Genomic DNA, 17,463 nt, shown 5'->3' on the forward strand with positions numbered 1-17,463 from the left:
GACTTCGCTATCTATGTGCGTTGTTGGTCGGTAATACCGACATGTATTGGAATGTTAGTGCGCAGCTAGTGCAGGTCGATGCAGCGCCGCGCCGGTCGCGGATATGCACTTCGCTGGGGTTGGACAAACACGGTGTATATCGCGGGCGAAAACTTCAAAAAGATTTTACTTTATTTTATTTATCGAAAAAGAGTTGCTTTTGGTATTTCTGTATGTGATAGCACCTGCTATTGTGCAACACTACAGTATACACGCTTAATACTTTCCAGTCACGAAAATTTTATTGAAATATATTTTTATATTCTAAAAACAAATATAAATAGTAAAAGATACATATTTAGGTACTTTGTCTTTGAATGTAATGTAACACATCGTCCTCAAGTCATTGTCCAGGTCGTTCACTTTTAACCGTAAATACTACAATGTATTTTTATGTTTCTATTCATTGTTTACTATTACTCACAACTGTTACTTATTTTTTGCTTTGCCTTTTTTTAATATTATACTTTCGTCAAGCATAATTATGTTTTCAGTATATAGGTGCTTTTAAAATTGTCGTATTTTATTTCATTAGGTAAATTAAAAGTCATGTTCTGACCCCAACAGCTGTGTCAACAATAAATTGTCACTAATTTTCCAAATAATTTTGGTGACATGTTTCTTGAATGTTACTGTTCAACCCTACTTTGCTAAAAGAGCCGTGGACACTTTGAATCTTTTTAATACGAGTTCCCATTGCTAAAAAAGAATCAAGTATATCGACGGCGATACCTCTAATTTTTGCTTACAATGCTTTATTTTGCCGAATAGTCCGCATCAAAACGAAATCTTTAGGCGCTAAACAAAACATAGTTTGTAATATCTACCTACTACTGCTGTGTACTAATGTGTACACTCTTTTTTTTTTCATATAATGTATCACATGCTATTAATATTACGATTAATAGATGCCCCACGGCTCAGGATGGGATTGGCTTATAATATAACTGACATACGGGTTCCATTTCGATTATGTCAAGGATCTCATTTGGGACGGTTAAAATCACATAAAATCGTTGCTTTTTAAATTTGACGTAGGAAACTCAACAAGTGCAACAAGTAATAGTTACCTATCAAGAAAAAGTTGACTGACCCATCTTATTATTTATCATAGTACTTGTTATCAACCCAAGAAAGGACAATACTGAATTTTTTTTTCTTTGTTCTTTTCACTGGTTGTACGAAAGATTTATGATTATTAAATACGCTTTTTCATATAGTTGTATACAATGTCAATGTTATACCTACACGGTTACAACCATGGATTGATGCGATAGAGGCGGCATGCGATCGAGTTCACACAGACACTAACGTCAATCTCAAATGCCAACTCGTGGTATGGCTACTAATGATTGGAGAGGTTTTAAGTAATTAATATTGTGTTTATAATTTAATTATTAGTTTTTGACACTTTTTGTCTACTTTTGTAAGAGAGGGAGAGAGAGTAACATTGTAAATGTCGTCTTCGTAAATTATCAATTCGTGAATGAGTTTCAAATGGAGGGTTCTAGCAAATATCAACCTCTGGGAGTTAAGACTTCGGCAGTTAGGCACATAAACTTATACGCGTAAAACGATAAATAGCAGTGGCGGCGCGTCCATAAAAGCAGATTCCCACCGGCTTGCCTGTTTTTGGACGTTTGAGCATAGTTGTAAAGGAAAATGTAAGCCAAATTAGTCCCGGCTTGCCTATAGATATGTTTGACGCGCCGCCACTGATAAATAGCAAAGGTACACGACTCACAAGAAAAACGTTAATTAGGAGAAACAATATCACATGATGATATACACGTATGACGGCTATGGGACGAGTTATGTGACAATTGAAAGATTCCTAATGGTATGAATATCGAGCGTGATCTACTAATTCCTACAATCACGATCAAAACATGTAAGTATATACATACATTTACATCTTATTCTCATCACGTGATGAAGGATATATACGTACATTATTACATCGAAAATTTCCCTACTGATAGCTCCTGATGATAAAGCCCTGCCGTAAAGTACTACCGTACAGAAAAGAAACACCGAAGACCGAAGTTTGACTGCGGTTCAAGGACGAATCATGCCCTTTCTTATGTATGTAGTACTATTTTATAAACTAACTTAGTTTATAAAATAGTACTACATACATACCTTACCTTAAAGGTTCACTGAAGGAGATAAAACAAACAACCCGATAATGGACAGGAACAATTTAATCGTCGGGCTAGTTAAGGTTACACTTTTAAGCTTAATCACTACTTAACCACTTATTGGTAGTAAATTAAATTGATGCTGCCATTACAGGTCCTATCCCTTTAGGCTATTTAGGGTTGTCAAAATTCAAGTTATTATCTTATCTTTGGTCTTACAAGCAAAGGGACGCCAAGTTGAGTCAACCCCAATATTGCTCGGAGCAATGCTGAGCCGAACGGAGCCGATAATGCCCGAAAGGATCAGTTTCGCCCCCCTGACGTAACGTACCTATGTAACCACAATATCCTAAAATATGTGTTACGTTACGATGTCCATACTCCGTAAAACTGACATGACGTACTCTGAAACTAAATTGGCTCGATAAGACTCCGGACATTATGCTACCATACAAGGTGTAACATGAGTAAACCGAATAATTTTAACAGCGTATTCCTGATCATATTTAGAGACAAAAATGTCCTATAAACTTTTTTGATATTCGCCTAGTTTCAGAGATATTATTAATTAAAAAAAAAAGTTTTTATTGTTACATAGTGTAAAAGGCCTTTTTGATGGTGATGTTGCTGCTATGGGACGTAGTCTAAATATCCTTATTGATAGATGTCAAAAAGTGACAAGTAACACTTTGCAAAAAGTAGGTTCTACGAAAAAAAAATGTAAAAATCAATTTTAAGTGACAATAAAATTAATTTTTTATGTACAAATACATTCAAAAAATTGAAAAAATAAATTTTTTTTTGGCGAAATTGACCTAAACTTATTACATTTTTTACTTTATTTGACCTCAGAAATGCGTGGTTAAAATTATTCGGTTTCCTCATGTTACACCGTGTATATGGCCGTTTAGCGCCATCTACTTCTGCTGTCAGACATACATTTTCAACAATCGGATCAGCAGGGCTCGTACCATTCATGCGGACGACGTAAAAATAACGTAATTTTGTACACAGGTGATGTTTGTATTTAAACTTTCGTGTGGCATATCGCACAGACAAGTAACAAAATTTGAAATCGTCTTATCAGTGGTTTGACGTCATCCGCATGAGATGTTCGAACCCCGCAGATCAGTGACTCTTTGGAGCCTGTAATAAAGTAGGTCCATACAATACCGGTGCCGGAAGCGTAGTTTTCCATTTTTCCTTTAATATAAAATTTGTAGTATCGCTCGCAGACGTATCTGCTTGATAAATTTGGCTTTTATTTTGTTTCGCCTGCTGTCTGTATATAATCAAATCTTGCAAGTTAAATAAGACCTATTTTCCATTATTTGATCAAGCTGAAACTTCACTCGTTTAAGTAAGTTGGGGAACAACGAAATATTATGGTATAATAATACGGTGGTATTGCATGATAAAATATAAGGTTGCAAGATTTTACACACAAAATCACAAAAGACAGGGGCTACCTGTCTTATGAAGGAGACTGGAGGTGGCCATAGGAACTCTGTGATAAAACAACGCAAACGTTGGACTTTGGGTTTGTTAGAATTGCCTCGATGAGTATTAGTTGACAGTACAGTCAGCGATTAAGGGGTGTGTCAAAAATATAATTATTGAAAAAGCTTTTTGTACTGCAGACTGTGGCGCCTCCCAGCGGTGCGGCTGCGGGCGCCCCCGGTGGCTGGGTGCCGCTGCCGCCGCCCTCGGCTCCGTACTCGCGCACAGAGTTCCCCTCGCTCGAGGCTGCTGCTCAGCCCTCGCACCGCTCCGCAGAACACGCGGCACCGCAGCCGCAACTCAGACCACAAAGTGAGTACTTTTTACTAACACTTGTCCTCTAGCCGCCCAGAGTCCTACAAAAGGGTCTCTTATTCCATTCTATTTGAACTAGGGGTTGAACAAACTTGTAACTAACCATGTAATAAATTTTTGCAAGGAAATTTTAGCCTATTATAATATAGGTTTGTTGATACCATCGAGCCGATCTGACGGTGAAGACAGAAGATGGATAGTAGAACTCTTTGCTTGTAGGGCGTAGTTACCAACATTCCTTCTATGCGATTTGCCTGTTTAATCCTTAATGACTAAATACCTCGATCTCTGGACCTTTCCATAGCACATCACAACATCAAAGTAATTTTCCTTGTTTCCTGACTAAAGTTTACACATGATGGTATAACGAATAGTTTCATTTTCGACGCAACGCCTTGTCAGGGCCGCTGTATGTTACTGATCTTTTGCAGCTGTGTACACGTACTCGTGTATATTTACAATAAAAGAGCATCAGAACCCAAGTGTTGTCTTATAATAAATATCTTTAACGATTTATTATAAGATCCAGTTTAACGATTAAATTCATCATAAGCTTAATTTAGTAATGAGATTAATTTCATATACAATAAATAAAATCAGATGTCAACCCAAACAAACGATTAATTGGCGATAGGCTGGTTCCGTGCTCTGCTGTGTGTTTAACGTGGTCTCAGTGCCTCTGTGTGTTGCAGCGGAAGGCAGCTGGACGTGCGGTGGCACCGCCGGCGTGAGACCCGAGGGCGCGTCGCCCGCGCCCGCCGCCCCGGCGCCCAACGCGGCCGCACAGCCGCCCCACTACCGTGCCATTCTGCCCTCATTCGTACGTATTCCCATATTTTATTGGAGTACCCACGCAGTTAGGTTGCTTGGGAAATGTCCTAATACCGTAATAATTATAAATATGATAACAAGCAGCTTTCATAAGGCGAATTATACAAGTTCGACTACTTGCAAGTGTTCTTTATGTTTCGTATGTACTTCCCATGAGTTCTTATGATAACGTAAGATTTTACTTCTGAAGTAGTTAAATAGGTAGTTAAATCAAACTAGACACGGTATTTACTTTCAAGCCATAAGTGGGTATATCTAACATATTTGTTTGTGACGTTCTCCTAATGGTCAAACTACAGTGTATATTTTTCTATTGTCTGATAGTTGGATTGTACAAATTCTCCATTATCGCCGCAGCTGATAAAAGGTAGCAGCGGCAGCGGGCTAGGGTTGGGGTCTCTGGGCGCGCTCCGCGACAGCCGCGGCGGCGGCGGCGGCGCGCCGCGGCCCGCCCCTCGCCCGCCCGCCACGCCCCGCGCCGTCGAGGTGCTCACTGCGCGCCCCATCCTGCGCGAGGAGCAGATATCCTCGCTCGACGACATCTCGCGCGACGCCGGATGGGCGCAACATGATGACATCGATTATGAGTACGTTTTGATCCTGTCGCCAAAGGAATGTTACCTGGACACTTCGTTCATCTTTACGATACTTTTCATAATATTTATAATTAGGTACATAGTGATCGAATTTCACAAATTAATCATCATTTTGTTTTCTTTCAGTCAAAAATTGGACTTTTCTGACGGAGAAACCTCGATGCCCTCCGCGGGTAAGGGGAATCACAAAAACAATCACAATAGAGCGGCTATTGACATGGATCGGGTAGGAGATTCGAAAATACAGGAAGTGGGTGACGAGGAACAATTGTGGGCGGAGCGGCGCCAGAAGCAAAGCAACGAGATCGCTCAGGCGGTGGCGCGGGCGCGGCAGCGCAAAGCTGAGGAGCAGCGGCGGCAGATGTCCGACTCGGGCGCGCCGCCGCCGCCCGCCAAGGACAGCAGGGACCGCGAGCCCGACGCTAGGGACAAAGAAAGGACTGATAACCGAGACAGGGAGCGGACCGACAACAGGGACCGCGTAGACAATAGGGATAAAGTTAATAACGAAATTCGCGACACCCGGGACAAGGAGCGCGTCGATAACCGCGACAGAGATCGCATGGATAACAGGGAACGGTTCGACAACAGGGACCGAGACCGCGACCGCATGGATACTCGCGATCGCGGAGAAAACCGAGACAACCGAGGTCGCATGGATAACAGAGAGCGCCAAGATGGCGAGAAGGAGAGAGCGGACAACCGCGACAGAGACCGCAACGATAATAGAGAGCGCACAGATCGCGATCGGTTTGACCGGGAGCGAGAGCGCACAGACAACAGGGACCGCGAGCGCGGTGACCGCGACCGTGGCGACCGCGACCGCGGCGATCGCGAACGAGGAGACCGGGAAAGGGATCGCGACCGGGATTTCCGCGACAGGGACTACGGACGCCAACATGATCAGAACAATCCCGCGTTTTCCAAGACTTTCCAACAAAATATTCCGCCTCGATTCCTAAAACAACAGCAGAACAGACAGCAGGACGAGCAGCACAAGGGCTGGGCGTTCTCCGGCAAGCAGGCGCCGCGCCGCCAGGAGCCACCGTCCTACAACGCTCCCCGTCATGCGCCGCACAATGGCCGCCGTTCCTATTCCAGGTACTTGCTTTTTTGGAATCTTTCTAAATAAATGTTTCTATGATCAACACAATTCCTACAGAAATCTCACACTCCATACATAAGGTAATATTTATGTTTATCCGAAAGTTTATCTTTACGTTTGTCTTATTTCAGGGATTACTCGGACCGCGAAGATGAGTTCAGAAGGGATAGCAAAGAAGGATCTGGGCAACACTGGCGATCCGAAATGCAGGATTATGAGAAAGTGGGCCGTGAATTGGACAGATCTAACTCCAAGGAGTCCTATAAAGACTATGGCGATCATAAAGACAGGAGAAGCGAATCCGATCGGAAATCTGTGGAACGATCCACGGAACAAATTAGCAAGCCTTCTGCCGCTGACAAACTGTCAGAAGTATTTGAACGGAAGAGCATTGGAATAACGGAAGCTTTTTCATCTGACTCGTCTTCCCACGCGCCTACGACTGATGTACGTAATTCGCCTGCGTCCAATTCTCAGCGCGAATCATCCGAGAGAGACTTTGGTAAAACTTCCTGGGCCGAAGCCTCGCAAGAAGATCTCAGTCACTTTTCATCGAAATCTCCCGCTGACAAAATGGGACATTCCAGTGAGAATGAACAGAAGCCTAAAGATTCTCTTCTTAAAGAGGAGGAACTCAAGCGTCAGTCTCTACCACCCAGCGCAGGACCTCCCCTACAACAGACAGCAATGCAAACAAACATGGCTCCATTCTCCGCTCAAGGTCAAAATAAGAATCACGGTATTTTGGTACAAAACTTCTCTCATAATCAACCATCTAATTCTTTTACAAATGTCCAACCTCAAACCCAACCTGTCACCTCTCTAAGCCATTCTCAGTCCTTTACGGACGTCCAAGTTTCTAAAACTTCGAATGTATCTATAAGTAAAAATCTACTGGAACCTCTAACCAACCCGCATTTACAAAATCCGCCTACATCTGATCCAATGGCGATGAACGTGAAACCAATATTTACACCGCAAAAGTCGGAGAAGGAACTCTCAGAATCTGAATCAATCTGTTCCAAGTCGAGCACCGATCCTGCAGCCCCCACGGTGCCCAAGCCTAACGAGGCACACTCCGTAGAATCTCTTCACAGCGGGACAGACTCTCAAAAGCGCAATGTTGATGACAAAAGACACGAAAGGTTTACTGAGGCGTTTAATAAAATTCCTAATAAAGAACCTATTGAAAGGAAATCTAGTGGCTCCGGTTCAGAAAAGAAAGGAAGAGGGTACGGAGGTGGAGTCGGGTGCGGCGTCTACCGAGGCTGGGGACAGCGAGAGTCACGCGGGCGACGCTCGCACCGCAGCTCGCACTCCAACAACCGAGCCAGCGAGTCGGACGGCTCCACTGACGGCGCGCCCAATGCCGAGCGGAAGGAGCGGCGCCGCGCACCGCGCAGCCCCAGGGGCATGAAGAAACCTGACAGAATCGACGATCCTAATCGCCCTCTACTTGTTGACCAACCACCTTCCATGGATAATATAGAAAATCGTGAGCCCTTTGCGCCTCGAGGCCAGCCTTCTCGACGGGGGCGAGGCGGCTTCCAGGGTACCACGCGGCCGCCGGCGCCCGCTAAAAGGGTTACTGGCTATGGGCCGCCGAATACCAAAAGTCCGTTTAGTCAGGCAAATCGCGCCGTTAAGGATATGGACGAAGTAAAAGACAACGCGCTGTTGGACGACAAGGGGAAACCTGGCAACAAGCCTCGCACCGGCTCGTCTCTGGGCAGAGGCCGAGACCGCCGCCCGAAGGGAACCGGGCCGGGTCCACTTAGTGGTGAAGATGAAAATTGGGAAACGACGTCTGAACATTCCGAAGGAGGAGGATCCAGTGGCCGTCGAAGATCCGTTGGCGGTCGAATGTCGAACCAGTCCCTTAAAGGGCAAGGGCGCAACCAGGCATCCGGAAACCGCCAAAACAACGGTGGCCGCAACACACAGCCGGGCAAGAAAGATGCTCTAGTAGATAATAAAACTGGTGATATTACGGAGGCTATGATAACTGTTGCTAAGAAAGAAGATGAGGTCGCGGACGATGGTTTCCAGGAGGTGCGTAATAAGAAAAATTCAAAGGACACTAGAGGACCTACTGTAAAAGAAGAAACTCAGAACATTGCCAAACAGCCTAGATCTCACTCAAACCAGGGCGGTGGCCGAAATGGATCGACTACTAGAAATACTAACGATAAATCTAATGCAAGAGGTTCCGCCCCCGTGTCTGGTAAGACCGGGCCGCAGTACGATCGAACGCGACAGGCTAACCTGGCACCGCGTTTTGTGAAGCAGAGACAGAAGCAGCAAATGGGCTTGGTGACCGCATTTGGTCCGGACACAGGTGCGGCCCCTCCGCCGCCCGCAGTTAACGCTTGGGATAAACCTATTTCGCAAACTCTGCGGGGTAATGTTGAAGAAACCTCCGAGTCGATCGAAAACAAGTCTGGTCCACCGAGTCAGCGTAGCACGCCAGGCGACGCTCCCGCCGAGAGCAAGCCGGCGCCAATGGGACCTGCTGTCGCTCCGTCCCTCGCCACTGATAAGACTGGGGTTCTTGACGGGACCACGCCGCCTGTGGAAACTATTATATTCGAAAATACTAACTACAAGACTGCTCCACCCGCCGAGGCTCTCAAACAGAAGTATCAACCTAGTGCAAATACAGCCAAGCCGCAACCGCAAGGCGAGGAAATGCCTACGGAAGTTGACGCCCGAGCGCTCTCGTTCAATGGAGACGTGAGACCGCCGCCGCGGTCTATTCAAGAATTAATATCAGATAGACCGGTGACTGACGGGGAGAGCACTCTGGGCTTGCCGATGTCGTTCGACACGACTCAGAAAGCCGAGGATTCGTCCGATATGAAATTAGATTTCGCTTTCGATTCGGATCTCGGTCAATTGACTGAAGATAAGTCGGCCAAATCTGCGCTAGGCTTGCCGCGTGGAACGCACATGAGCACTTCAAACACAATTTCGCCGTTGGCTGCGGATCTCAATTTAAAAATCGCCAGCGTCAAGAAAGTATGGGAGATGTCTGCGGTGGCCGAAGGGAGTGAAGAATTGCAGTTTGCAGGTTTCGAGGAGGGCAATGCGGAAACGGGTGCTCCCCCGAACGTGTGCAAGGTTAAACCGACGCAACAGCTGCAGTCGCCACCCCCGCAGCACTACAACCACATGGGATACCAAGGCGGATACGGCGGGCTGTCAGTGCCGTCGCCGCCCGCGGTACTGTTCAATTCGTCGCAGCAACTGCTGGGTTCGTCGCAGCAGCTGCCGCAGCAGGGCGGGCTGTACGGTGCCTTCCTCGACCAGAGCCGGGGCCAGTTCGGAGGCTTCCCCGGGACGCCGTACGGCGCCGGCTCCGCAGCACCATACAACTATCAACCTCCGCCTGACATGTTCCAGAGCCTTCCTAATCAGTACCGCATGGTAAGTTTGATTAAATTCATAATATAATTTGAAAGAAAGAAAGAAAGAAAGAAAATACATTTATTTACGTCAAACCAACAACTTAAATTACAAATTAATATAGAGACATAGACGTAGACGTCGCACCCGACTCCACCTCCGTACCCTCTTCCTTTCAATTTAATGGTGAGATATGTATGTATGAAGTTTACGTGTACTTTAATAAGAAATACTGCTTTTGTATTAAACTCACTTGTTTAAAAATATGACACATGAGTTTGTGTATACAGGCGGCAGCAGCGGGCGGCGGCGCGGCGTTCGGCCAGTCCGGCCAGCTCGGCAACAGCCCCAGCACGGTTCTCATCTCCAGCACGTCCAACTCGCTCATGTCTGCCTCCGTCAAGCCCTCTACGCAACAGATCGGCGCCATAGGTATGTTCGGTATGATCACGCCAATTACTGCAATTTCAGCCACAACGCTGATTAAATCGACATTGTTAAAATAATAAATAAATGAATACTAAATAAATAATGAAAAAATTGCATATACAGTTCAAAATCTTTAGAAACTCATAAAATTCCAACGCAAAATTGTAGTAGAACCACAGAATGAATAATAGTATTAGGTACAGAAGATTCGCTCTCTGACAAAACGCGTCTGTCACGATCAGCACAGATATGGTCTCTAGGTGGCGTCAGCGCCACGCGCGGCTTATGGCAAACCCCAAAATTGGGGTCGAACGGATGTACTTTTAGCTACCTTTTTTTTTTTTTTTTTTATTATGCATGGGTTTACTCATGGCCACAGACTAGCCGAGGCGTAGACGTGGCCTACGATGGAGCGAGCTCGCCCAGAAGGTGCCTGTTCACTCTTGATTTGAAGGTTGCCGGGTTATAAGAGCACGGAAATATAGACGCCGGCAAGGAATTCCATTCCTTGGCAGTGCGCATAAGGAAAGTAGAAGCAAAGCGCTTAGTGCGAATTGGCGGAATATCTACCAAGTAAGGATGGAAACCGGCCGTGCGTCTAAAAGTCCGATGGTAGAATGGGGACGGTGGAATGAGCTCGTGTAGCTCTTGGGCACACTCCCCGAAGTGCAACCTGTAGAATACCGACAGGCTGGCGACTTTCCGCCGATGGGCCAAAGTCTGAAGCTTAGCCGTTAGCTTCTTGTCGCCAATCATCCTCCTGGCTCTGCGCTCCACTGAGTCCAAAGCGGCGAGTTGGTATTTAGCTGAGCCATCCCACAGGTGGCTGCAATACTCCATACACGACCGGACTTGAGCTTTGTAAAGTGTTAGAAGCTGTCCAGGTGAGAAGTATCGCTTCACCTTATTTAGGACGCCCAGCTTTCTGGCCGCAGTTTGTGCTTTAGACTCAATGAAGCTGCCGAAGCCGAGGACTGAACTCAGCTCCATGCCGAGGAGTTCCAGGCTGTCGGTAATAGGTACATATGCACCCCGGAAAGAAGGAGTCAGGTCGAATGGACTCCTTTTAGCGGAAAATAGACACGCCTGCGTTTTGGAGGCATTGAACGTGACCAGATTGTCATCACCCCACTGGGAAACGAGACTAAGGGTCAAGTTCATTCGCTCAACCATGGCCTCTCTCTGTGAACGTATATCCTCCCTGCTGTCCCTTGCACTAGCCAAATATCTCTCAACAACCGTACTGTCATCTGCATAACCTACAATGCTGGGTTGCAGCATGTCGTTAATGTGGAGCAGGAAAAGGGTTGCGGAGAGAACAGACCCCTGAGGAACACCGGCGTCAATGGCCATGAGGTCCGAAGAGCAGCCATCAATAACTACTCTGATCGACCGTTCACTCAAGAAATCAGATAGCCAGCTACAAAAATCAGCAGGGATGCCGTAAGCAGGAAGCTTGCTAAGGAGACTTGCGTGCCAAACCCTGTCAAAGGCCTTCGAGATGTCCAGTGAAACAGCAAGCGCTTCACCGTTCCTCTCGATGGCCTCGCCGCAGCAGTGCGTGACATACGCTAAAAGATCCCCAGTAGACCGACCTCGGCGAAAGCCATATTGACGGTCACTGAGCAGATCATTTGCTTCGAGGTATGCCAGCAGTTTTCCGTTAAGTACCCTTTCCATGACTTTACAGAGCATGGAGGTAATGGCGATTGGTCGGTAATTGCAGGGATCAGCACGACTACCCTTCTTGGGTACTGGCTGCACGTTTGCAAGCTTCCAGGATTTCGGCACCGTTCTTGTTTGGAGAGAGAGGCGGTACAGGCGTGTCAGTACAGGAGACAACTCAGGCGCACACTGCTTTAGTACACGTGCAGGTATACCGACTGGTCCATTGGCCTTATTCACGTCAAGATTCAGCAGAGCTCGGCGTACCTCTTTTTGATGTATAGCAATTCTCTGCATAGAGGAACTGCAATGAGATAGCGTAGGTGGAAGTTTTGAGCCTGCATCTAGACGTGAATTGCTCGCAAACAGAGAAGCAAACAAGTTAGCTTTCTCTGTCGCGGAGTGGGCCAGTGTCCCATCAGGTTTCTGCAGAGGTGGCAATGTGGGTCGGCAGAAGTTGGATTCGACCGCTTTCGACAGGGACCAGAACCGCTTGCTACCAGGAGGGTAGGAGGCGAGTTTGGCCCCTATTCGACTGACGTGGTCGAATCGAGCCTTTCGAAGCACCCGTTTGCAGGACTTGGCAGCTGAGTTAAAGGCTTTTTTCTTCGCGCGAACCCTCTGTGCTCCAGCTTTGGTATCGCGGGCTAGTACCCAAGCCTGGTATGCAGACTGCTTAAGAGCCTCGGCTCGAGCACAGTCCGAACTGTACCATGCTCGGGTCTTGTGATCGAGCGATAGGTCGGAGAACGGAATGAAATATTCCATTCCCTGCCGAATCACATCCGCAACAGCCTCAGCAGAACACGAGGGGTCACCCGAAGAAAAACAGACCTGCTGCCAGGGGAAAGACGCAAAGAAATGCCGCATCTCATCCCAGTCCGCTGACTCGTATCCCCATACTCTCCTCGTGCCCCTAGGGCAGAGATCAGGAGGAGAGTGGATCGACACGGATTTCACCAGACAGTGATCGGACGATCCTAGCGGAGCTGAGACCGAAACCGAGTGCCTGTCTGGATCAGTTGTCAGCAGAAGCTCAAGGCAATTGGGTGTATGGTCAGTAACATCCGGTATCCGCGTCGCAACATTTACCAGCTGGGTAAGGTTTAGGGATACAGCAAATTTGCGCGCTTCCCTCCCAGCGTGGCAAGTATTCTTGTACGGGAACAGCCACTCCTCGTGGTGGGCGTTAAAGTCCCCAAGGAATACGAGTTGAGCCGCGGGGTACCGCTGTTGGGCTTTATCTGCCATCTCAGTAAGGTGGTCAAAGAGCCTAGTTGTCTCCTGGTTTCCGCTGTGCGATCGGTAGACACAGGCATACAGAGTTTTCTCTGAGCCCGAGTCGACCATAATCCACAAAGTGGAAAACCCGGCAGCCTCAAAGCAACGGAGACGCTTGCAGCAAATGTCGTCGCGGACGTACACACAGACCCCAGCACGTGCTCTGAACTTATGTTCCAGTGAGTAGCCTGGGTAGTTGAGGTACGACGCGTCCGCTGGGGTTTTGATTTGCGTCTCCGTCAAAAAATACCTGTAGCAAAGCGACGAAATCGCGGAGTGAGCCACGCCTGGTAGAACAGAGGCGCGGCATAAGGGTTCCTTTTTACCCGTATGGTACGGAATCTTAAAAATAACACCAGTTTAACAGATCAAAGTAAAAAATTATTCGATGTCGTTGCGACCACTTTTCATTACTGTACATTACATATATTAAACCTTTCAGGGAGCAAAGGTGGCGGCGTCGGTGGCGTCGGCGGCGTGGGCGGAGTGAATACCTACCAGCAACAATACTTGGGTTACTCCGGGCCGGTCGGCGAGGCGCCGTACTCGCTGCAGGGCCTGATGCCGCGGCCCGCGCCTCCCGCGAGCTCGTACTACTCGCCGTACCAGCCGCCCGCCGCGCCGGCGCCCACCTACCCGCTGCAGTTCACGCAGCCCGCGCAGTCGGGGGCGTTCAGCTCGCAGTTCTTGTCGAACCAACTACAGGTCGCAGCAGCCGTCCAGCAGATGCAGGTAACTTAGTCACAACAGTCCGCTCTCTCTGTGTGAGATTGACCACAAATGCCCCGGTAGCTTTTTTGTTACCTTTTTTAGAATTACATGTCATATAGCGGAGTCAGTTATGAAGTTGACCCAAAAAAAATTTATTAAGCTATGAGCTTCATCACATATGATCTATGAGTAATTCTAAGCATTTCAAGCCTGGGAGGCAATAAGGGGAGGGGGGGTACAAAGATGACCGCCACCCGTCATCATTCAAAAAAATCTGTTCTGGTCCTGGTGGCTACTAGGGCAAGTTTGGTATCATTTTCGTATAAACCGAAGACGTAGAATTCATTGCTGATATTTGTTTTTTTCAGCTTCATAGTAATTTTACAAGAAAAACGTAAAAAGATGAAAATTTAGGATGGAGATATTTGCTTTGAGAGCTAATAACTTTTGTATAGTAGCCAAAAATATCATATAAAAAATACTATAATAAAGCGTAATTCATGCAGATTCTAAACATATACACGTTGAGTAATATCCTACTGCAAAAAGATGGTGAAAAAATTATGAAATGACCGCAGCGCGGGTAGTTGGACTTTCGTTTATCTTGCGGACCGTCGTTTATCTTACAAAATGATCGAGTACGAGTATCTACGTAGGTATGCTTACTTTGCTAGATTTTATGATGACGAATAAAATACTTTCATCCAGACATAATTCATCATACAGACATAATTTTATGCACTTTAATTTTAATGCACTTGCAACGATTTGATTGGGGCCTAGTGTTAATTGACCGGTGTTTTCTGTAAGGTGGAGGTAAGTACGTACTTCCCCAGTTGAGCTCTGCTCGGATAGATCTGGAATTACATCCGCTGTGCTGTGCCCTACCACACAAAGCGAGATGACATTTACAGTGCCCATATCTCTCTTTTGAACGTAGTTTAAGGATATACCCGGGTCCAAAATTGAGTCCGAGAAATAACTATTATAAATGAAATCAGCAAAAATAAGAGCTGTATTTTATTATTCTAATAAAATAGCACTCTTATTTTTGCTGATAATATTAAAACACTATTTAAGAGAGAAATTGTACTACTTAGGAAGAGGCAAAATATTTATTTTCACGATAATTTTCATGCTATAACTCACTTTAAGTAATTTTATAGGTACTTACTTGTTGTTTTTAATAAATAACTTCAACCTGCACATAACATTCATTTGGATTTGATTTGGTTTGATTTTGTTTGATATTTTACATTTAATATTTGCTTCAGGTTGGTGTGGTGAAAAATTCTGTGTTTCACTCGGTGGCAAATTTTGTTTAACCCTCGTTCTTTGAAACCCTTACAACGCTCAAGATTCCATTTTTCAAACCACTCACTACGCTCGTGGTTCAATTTTGAAATCTTTCGCTTGAACGGGTATCAATATTAGCACGAGCGGTTAAACAACAACTTTGCCCCCTTGTAAAACAAATAACTATTATGCGGAGAGCTTACATTTAGAAATCATAACAGCTATGTATATTTGTCATACTAATATAGGTTATGCAAGTATGACTTGGTGACAAACCAACGAAGCCCCGCCTCGCGGGGCTTCTATTTTCTGCTCTGAGGGATAAAAGGTAACTAACGAACCTAACCTAACCCAACCTGAAATTGCGGTTGTACATGATCTTATTTGTTAAGCGAGCCGCCCTCCTCTTTAGACATGGGGATACCTGTGTCTATTTTTTAACCTATACCAGAATTATGTCTGTGTACTGGAAACTGCGGACATCTAGACACGCTGCCAGCGTGTCAAGCCAAGTTCAAGCAAAGGAACTGGCTAGCCAGCGCCAAGTGTAATATTACACGAACCACTTGGTGCCACTTTTGACCCTTCTATAACTCAAAACATCTTTAACGTAAACACATAAAACTACGTGTGTTTAATTATATCCATAAGGACATCTAGAAGCCCAAATTTCATGAAGCTAGCTCAAACGGTTATAAAGATATGAAGGTCAAAAAGTCGTAAATATTAAGACTGACTGACAGACCTATAGTACCTAAACCTAACCTACTTCCAGATGACCTAGAAGGATGAAATTTGGAATCCAGCTCAGTTATTGTGTGAAAGCATAGGAAAAAATCTAAAAATTAAAAAAAGTTATAAAATAGGGGGGGTCCCCATACAAAAAAAACCATTTTTTATTGTGACTGACATATAAGTACCTAAACTTAACCTACTTCCAGATGACCTAGAAGGATGAAATTTGGAATCCAGCTTGGTTATTGTGTGTAAGCGTAGGAAAAAATCGAAAAACAAAAAAAAAGTTCATAAATAGGGGGGGTCCCCATACAAATTCCTTTTTTATTGTGACTGACATATAGTACCTAAACCTAACCTACTTCCAGATGACCTAGAAGGATGAAATTTGGAATCCAGGCCGCGTAGCCAAGATGCCAATCGCTTACGCTCCGTAGCGATCGAAACGCAACTGTCACTGTCACACTAATATGGAAGAGTGATAGAGAGACATAATGTTTTTCGTTGTCGAAGCGATAGCGATTTTAACCTTGGCTAGGCCGGCTGCTCGGTTATTGTGTGTAAGCGTAGGAAAAAATCTAAAAACAAAAAAAAGTTAATAAATAGGGGGGGTCCCCGTACAAATTTCTTTTTTATTGTGACTGACATATAGTACCTAAACCTAACCTACTTCCAGATGACCTACAAGGCTGAAATTTGGAATCCAGCTCGGTAATTGTGTGTAAGCGTAGGAAAAAATCTAAAAATAAAAAAGTTAAAAAATAGGGGGGGTCCCCATACAAAAAACCTGTAATACGCGCTAAACAACCGGCCAACGGTGTGTCGTTGGCGGCGCGCGGCACGACATAATTAATACAAAGAACAGAAGTAAAAAACATGCAGCGGAAACACAAGAAAAAACATTAAATCTCAATACCTGCCTAGTTTTCTTTACAAAAAGTATTGATATCCCATCAAAAACATAAATGTAAAAAAGGAGAGCCAAGTTCAATACAAAAATTATGCTTGGCTGTGGGGTTCGCCGCAAAAAGAATGGAGATCTAAATGAGTGCCAAGTTCTATGCAAAATCCAAATATGTATTTATAGGAACAAAATAACATTATAAACAAGTATTAAACTCTATTTATTTGCTTTATTGGATACCTATAACAATTGCTGTTATTTAAAAAAAATGTGAGATCTTAAAGTAGGTTAGATTTGGCTTGGCCAATTTTTATCAGAATTACAAAATATATATGTTGAATAACTTTATAAAATGACTGATGTAATGAAAACTGGCCAAGTCAAATCTAACCTGCTTTAAGATCTCGCATTTTTTTTAAATAACAGCAATTGTTATAGGTATCCAATAAAGCAAATAAATAGAGTTTAATACTTGTTTATAATGTTATTTTGTTCCTATAAATACATATT

General features: G+C 45.0%; 1 protein-coding gene across 5 annotated transcripts in view; it reads left to right on the top strand.

Moving 5' to 3' along the window:
• The window catches only part of LOC134678544 (protein PRRC2A), a 37,460-nt gene that overhangs the window by 6,714 nt on the left and 13,283 nt on the right, over positions 1-17,463 (top strand). For all 5 annotated transcript variants that reach the window (XM_063537128.1, XM_063537130.1, XM_063537129.1 and 2 more), the window contains exons 5-11: positions 3,821-3,992; positions 4,688-4,815; positions 5,151-5,413; positions 5,549-6,523; positions 6,659-9,953; positions 10,223-10,364; positions 13,750-14,039. In XM_063537128.1, the coding sequence (XP_063393198.1) occupies positions 3,821-3,992; positions 4,688-4,815; positions 5,151-5,413; positions 5,549-6,523; positions 6,659-9,953; positions 10,223-10,364; positions 13,750-14,039 (5,265 nt within the window). The remainder of the gene's footprint in view (positions 1-3,820; positions 3,993-4,687; positions 4,816-5,150; positions 5,414-5,548; positions 6,524-6,658; positions 9,954-10,222; positions 10,365-13,749; positions 14,040-17,463) is intronic.

The sequence above is a fragment of the Cydia fagiglandana genome, chromosome Z (assembly GCF_963556715.1).
Source record: "Cydia fagiglandana chromosome Z, ilCydFagi1.1, whole genome shotgun sequence".
In the NCBI taxonomy this organism is placed as follows: domain Eukaryota; kingdom Metazoa; phylum Arthropoda; class Insecta; order Lepidoptera; family Tortricidae; genus Cydia; species Cydia fagiglandana.